This window comes from Anneissia japonica, unplaced genomic scaffold (genome assembly GCF_011630105.1).
Source record: "Anneissia japonica isolate Jap-2015-1 unplaced genomic scaffold, ASM1163010v1 scaffold13_len15016_cov192, whole genome shotgun sequence".
In the NCBI taxonomy this organism is placed as follows: domain Eukaryota; kingdom Metazoa; phylum Echinodermata; class Crinoidea; order Comatulida; family Comatulidae; genus Anneissia; species Anneissia japonica.
The window spans coordinates 1-6,506 of NW_022748507.1; the positions used below are offsets into that span (position 1 = coordinate 1).

The 6,506-nt window shown below is 32.5% G+C and overlaps 1 protein-coding gene across 1 annotated transcript in view; it reads left to right on the forward strand.

The window, feature by feature from the left end:
- Positions 1 to 4,332: 4,332 nt before the first annotated feature.
- LOC117120899 (exostosin-2-like) overlaps positions 4,333 to 6,506 on the forward strand; it is a gene marked incomplete at its 5' end in the record, with an annotated part of 9,187 nt that continues 7,013 nt past the window's right edge. Inside the window, 3 exon segments of the mRNA XM_033265996.1 lie at positions 4,333 to 4,555; positions 5,161 to 5,344; positions 5,719 to 5,885. Of these exon segments, the coding sequence (XP_033121887.1) occupies positions 4,333 to 4,555; positions 5,161 to 5,344; positions 5,719 to 5,885 (574 nt within the window).

The window sequence follows — 6,506 nt, forward strand, 5'->3', positions numbered from 1 at the left end:
TAATAAAACAAAGAAAACCTTTCCTTTTCGTAGAAATTTAAAATTACACATACTTTTTTTAGGCACGTGTCCTAGGACATATTCATAATAGTCAAAAAGGAATTCCTTGCTGAGCCACAGGGCTCAAGCGGGACTGGAGCTTATCCCTAGTTTCAATTAGCGTGAAGTGGATGAGAGAGGTGATGCTCCCCTGGGTGGGAAGCTGGTCCACCGCAGGTTACTCCCAGCAATTCTCTGGTGCTAATCTATACAGGTTAATAGACTGAAGCAATGTAGATAAAGTGCCTTTGCTCAAGGACACAAGCAAAATGCACAGTGAAGGATTGAAACCTCAACTTGGGGTTGGGAAACCAAACTATTTCTACTGCGCCAATCCGCTTCTAAATATTTATAAACTTGGCACTCTATAATGAGACACCTATTTCATGTAATCAGTTTAGCACAGCAGTAAGGTTTTGCTTTCTGTTCTTTTGTTGTGCTTCTCACTAGTGTCCTTGAGCAACCTGCATTGATTCAGTTGTCAACCCAAGGAATATAAATGGGGCCTGGTGGTGTTACCTGCTCCAAGCAGTGATTACAGCAACCTGAGAAAAAAAGTACTTTGTATCTTAAAAGAAAGGTGCTATATAAATATAGTATATACATTTTCAAAAAGAGGGGCAGGTAATTATTACAGTATAGCATGGAAGTATGATTGAGAAGGATATCACTCAGCAAAAGATCCCTTTGACGCGACAAACGAATGTGTTCCCCGCCTTTGGATCGCGCGCGGGCGTATTATCCTATAATTCACATTTTTTTTGTTAGCAACAACTTAGCAACGACATGCGTTTACGCTCCAGCACAGCAGTTGTGCGATAAAGCTTTTGATTTTAACCCATTAAATATCTTTATAATAAACCCCTGATTGGATTTTTTCTGACTTTTAGTATGTTATTATGTGTATATTTCAGAAACAGATTCCGCAAAATATCTTTGTTAAAGGGCAATTCCACGGTAACTTCTGGACACTTTGACACAAAATTTTAGACTTTATGTGCATACAATATATATAATATATTCAACAATCAACAAACCACAGTTACACATTGTACTTGCTACTGCTACCTACATTTCTATTGAAAAAAAACTTTAAATATCTACAAGCATATATTAAATATTAATTTTAATATCTCCGGTAACTTCAGGACATGAAATAGGACATAGAGTTTTAACTTATTTACTTAAACATAAAAGTCTGTGAAACTAAGGCACATTATGCACTTTTTTGATATGGAAAGCATTGAAGAGATATTTAGCTTTAATAGGATATCCTTAATAAAAATATATTATGATGACTTATATAATTATGATGATCATTTTTAAAAATCATGTGGTAACTTCAGGACAGTAACTTCCGGACAAAAGGTTGACATCATAATGATGAATAAATTTTATTTTAAAAGGGTCTTAAAACATAAACAAATGTTGGATTCTTATCTAATTTGTACTAACAAACATGATTTAATGCTGACTACAGTATTATCAAATGTAATAAAAGCAATTTTTAAAACATTTTTCATATTTTTGTTAATTTATTCCAGATTTGGTCATATTTTACATTTGTATCACTTTTTAAGAATGTTTTTAAATTAAAAATTATATCACAGTAGCTAACTTTAATAATAATAATAATATACACAATAATTATACTGTATAATTATTATATATATATTATGTATATTGAAGAGTGTCAACAACAATATTTTATTATTACTAGAAAGAAAAAAAACTTGAATGCATTAAAAAAAACCGATAATATAAAACTACAAAATTCAAAATTTCTTGCAATGAGATACCATAAAACCTCAAATTGAAGCCCAATGGGCTTAATATCAAGAAGAAGTCCATCTCTAATTGAAGCCCCCCCCCCTATTTAGTTTGCAAATTTAGCCTTGAAAAGAAGCCCATGGGCTTCTTTTCAAGATAACATAGGCTGCTTTTAGTATATGATAGTATTAGTACAGTATATGATAGTATTAGTTACAGTACGTACACTGTAAATAAATTTCAAAGAAGCTAAATAAATTAAAAACACGCTTGTTTATACACTCCATGATACAGATTGATGTTACAGTGGCCCTATTTATTGTTTTATAGCACTAATTCCGAAAATTTACAGCATATATTTTGAAAAGAAGCCCCCTTTTTTACTTTGCAAAAGTGGCCTCGAAAAGAAGCCCATCCAAAGTTTGCAAAAAAAAAGAAGCCCAGGGCTTCAATTCCAGGTTTTACTGTATCACTGTTTCTGAACTCTACAAGTGCGTATACAAAAATAAACAATTAGGTATAAATTACTGATTAATTATAGCTAGTCCATGTCACATGATTTTTTTAAATGATTATTATATTAATATAAGTCATTGCAATATATTTGTATTAAGGATATCATATTAAAGCTAAATATCTCTTCAGTGCATTCTGCATCAAAAAAGTGTATGCTTTTTTCACAGACTTTTATGTTTAAAAAACTAAGTTAAAACTCTATCCCAATTCATGTTCTGAAGTTATCGGACACAATAAAATTCATATTTAATATATGCTTGTAGATATTTAAGGTTTTTTTTCCAATAGAAATGTAGGTAGCAGTAGCAAGTACAATGTGTAACTGTGATTTATTGCTTGTTGAATAAATTATATATATTGTATGCACATAAAGTCTAAAAATTTTGTGTCAAAGTGTCCCGAAGTTACCATGGAATTGTCCCCTGTGCATTTAAATAGGATGTCACAGTGTTACCGTCACAAAGTTACCAAAAAAGTAACGTCAGGACACTTTTTAAATTGCTATAATTTGTAAACGAAATAATTTTTTTTTTTCAATTCATGTTTATGTTGTTCACATATATGCTTATGATTTAAATAATAAATTTTCTTTTATTTTGTTAAGTACTTTTTGAGAAATAAAAAAAAATATTACTTTTTTGGTAACTTCGGGACATTTTATATGGTAGTTCATTGTCAAGTCGCTGTAGCGGAACGAAGTACGCAAAATAAAATAAATTCATGAATATACCACATATAATGTTAATAATTACTAATCCAATCAGTTATGTTGGTAATATATGTTAAAGAGCATAAATTAAACACTCTAAAAGTTGGCCTATTTTATTCATTTTTTTTGGAAAAAATAATATTAATTGTATTTCTTATATAAAATTTAAGTGAGTATAAAAACTTGAAAACTAAAACCATTTCATGAAAGTTCAGAATTTCATCTTTAATTTGATACCAAATTTGGTAGGATACCACTATTTTAAAAATTTAGGTGCCATGTCCTGTTTTGCATGGAATTGCCCTAAAATTACTTCTGTGTTCATTGTTTGACTAAAAAGATAAGGCAGCATAAAACTGAAAATAACTCTGATTCTGGATTGAATTTTTGAATAGTTAACCCTCGTTAACCCTAAAATAACATATTTTATTATAATCCTCCATCATTCCTTAATTAATATCTGTTAAAATTGGAATTATTGAGTTTTATCCAATTTATGGAAATTCAAGTTGCAATATACCATACTTTTAAAGCTGATGTAAATGTTTCATTAAATTTGAAACTCTTTTTTTAGAAAAAAATATTGTGTTTGGTATTTCTTGAAATATCAATGTATTAGGATTGCGCAGCCATAGTGATGACTGTAAGTAGTGTGCATTGAGAAAAGAATGTGCTCTCAATCTTTTGGTAATCAAAGCCTGCTGAGCATTTGGTGGCTGGGAACACATTAGACTTCAAAGGCATCGCACAAACGTACTTCACGCGCTGCGGCAGCTTTGTTCTTGGTTTATTTGCATAGCTCTGCGTGCGCGTAGCTTTTTCGAGTGTTCTCTTTAATAATACCTCCATGAGTATAGTAACAACTCCCTAACTACTGTACAAACCTCCCAAGTATGAACTTCCAATGTTACAAAATTTCTTTAAAAAAAAGTTGTTGTAAAGAACAATTGTTTTAACATAAACATTAGCAATTTTGGTATATTGGGAATATTATTTTGTCTGAAGCCATGCTTTCTATTTAATTATTATTATTTACATTTATATATTTCCTGAAACCGTCAATCATTCGCCTCTACCCTTGCGCAATCCAGAACACTGCTACATATGTTGCGCAAACAGATTTAGCATTTGCTTTGCCACATACAATATGATGCATGGAGTCTGTGACCAAGACACAGTTATCAAATAACATAGCGATCACACCTATCAATCAATAAAGACAACAACTGATTAGCTTTAGTTTTTGATGTATATCACTTCACTAATATGAAAAAAAAAATTTTAATTAATTTTCTCAGGGCTTCAATTTCAATTCGAGAAGAAGATCTTGAAAGGCTTCCAGACATTTTGCGATCGATCTCCTCGACACAAATTCTGTTGATGAGGAAGCAGGTGTTGTTCTACTGGGAGAACTACTTCAAGTCGATGGATCGTATTGCGCTGACCATCCTGCAAATTATCAATGACAGAATCTTTCCTTATGCAAAACGAAACTATGCTTCTTGGAACGAACCAAGTAGAGTAAGTGTTTGAATTTTTTTTTTAGTATCAACCCAGTTTACAAGTGACTACAAGTGGATGTTAAATATTTCTTTTTTTATTTTAATGGAAACTTAATTAGTTGAAAGTTTTAGATTTATATGTAGCAGGACATGATAAGATGTTTATCTCTCAGACTTATCTTCTTGTTGGATCAGATTTTTTATATAAAGCATTATCTGATTTCAACAGACATGGAAAACATGATTTGTTTGATGAAATGTCTGAAACAAGCAGTCTTATCAAACATTGTTTGAAGATGCTTCACCCTTTTTGATTGGTGTTTCAACTTTTCATTCTCGGCTGAATTGATGAGATAAAAACGATAGTTTATGCCTGGCTATATTATATTTACTGTATATCATTCACTGTTTTTAACTCATGTTTCTTTACTATTATTGTTAACTATTTAACATTATTTTTATAGATATAGTTTTGTAAATTACTATCAAAATGTCTCCAATTGGTTGAGCTGATTGCACAAGGCCTGAAGTAGTGTATATCAATTGTGATGCATCAGTTATTGTGTTAACACGTTATTGATTGTTTTTTATGTAAATTATATTATCTTCCTTTTCCTGTCACAGGAAAATACAGTCAGCCCATTCTTTTTGCCACGAATGCCCCCAAAAGCTGAAGGCTTCACTGCTGTTGTTTTGACTTACAATAGAGTTGAGAGCCTTTTCAAGATCATCAAAGAAATTTCAAAAACACCTAGTTTGAGCAAGATACTTGTGGTGTGGAATAACCAGGAAATGTCTCCACCAGCTGGTTAGTATATCATTCATTGACAGCATCATACATTCTGCTCTCGCTGCGATCAGGTTGTGTTGTTGTCTTGTAGATACATAGACCCCTGGAGTCTGGTTTATGATACCGTTCCATGTAGTCTTTGTTATCTGGTCTCCTCTGGCCAAATTGGGTTTACAGTTTGATCGGAAAGAGTTGTGCCATGCCTATCCACTCAACCTAACCATACTGCTAAATGTATTGCTTTCTAGAAATTTTTTTCAACTGTTAGAAAGTATGTGCATACTCCAAGCACTCTGATCGTTCAGTTTCATTGATTCAGTATTTTGACACTACTAAGTCATCTTCAAAATTATTTATTTAATTTTTTACTCAGTGTCTTGTTTTAATTTTAGCAAGTACCTGGCCTAAGGTTAATAAGCCTCTGAAGGTGGTACAGACTAAAGAGAACAAACTAAGTAATAGATTTTACCCATACGATGAGATCGAGACAGAATGTGTACTGGCCTTGGATGATGACATCCTGATGTTGAATCCAGACGAACTGGAGTTTGGTTATGAGGTAAGACAAATCTCTACTTTTTAACTCAATGGCAGACCCAGGGAGTGGGGTGAGGAGTATGTAGGAGTTGATGTTTGTAAAAACAACTTGGGTGTACTTTAGGCCTACATCAATAAACTAATTCCAAATATTTGATAATAATTTTTTTGGTACATTTGCATTTGTTTTGGTTTTTCTTCTCTGTTGTTAAGCGCCTTGAGGTTGTGTCAATGTTAGGCGTTATATAAATCCAGAATTAATATTACCAGCCTAGACACAGGGTTCCCGGAACGCCGCCCTCAGCGGCGTGTGCGAAGCACAACTTAGAGTCAGAAGTGGAACGTGAATTTCGATATGCTTCGTAGTCAGATTTTTGAGAAAAACTTCAGCTACATATATTTCTCGACTGAGACGTCAATGGGAGCTGTAATTTGTATGGCAAGAAGATGATGCTACCATTAATTCGTATTAAAGGAATTTACGCCCACAAACCTTGTAGTTATTAATATTTTGGTTATAATACAGTAGAAAATTTTTATTTTTTGGTGATGTCACACTCGCGCTATAGTTAGTATGCATACGTCATAAGCTAGATTACTTCACCTTTTCCTGGTAAGGCTTTTTTCATGGATAAACAAACAC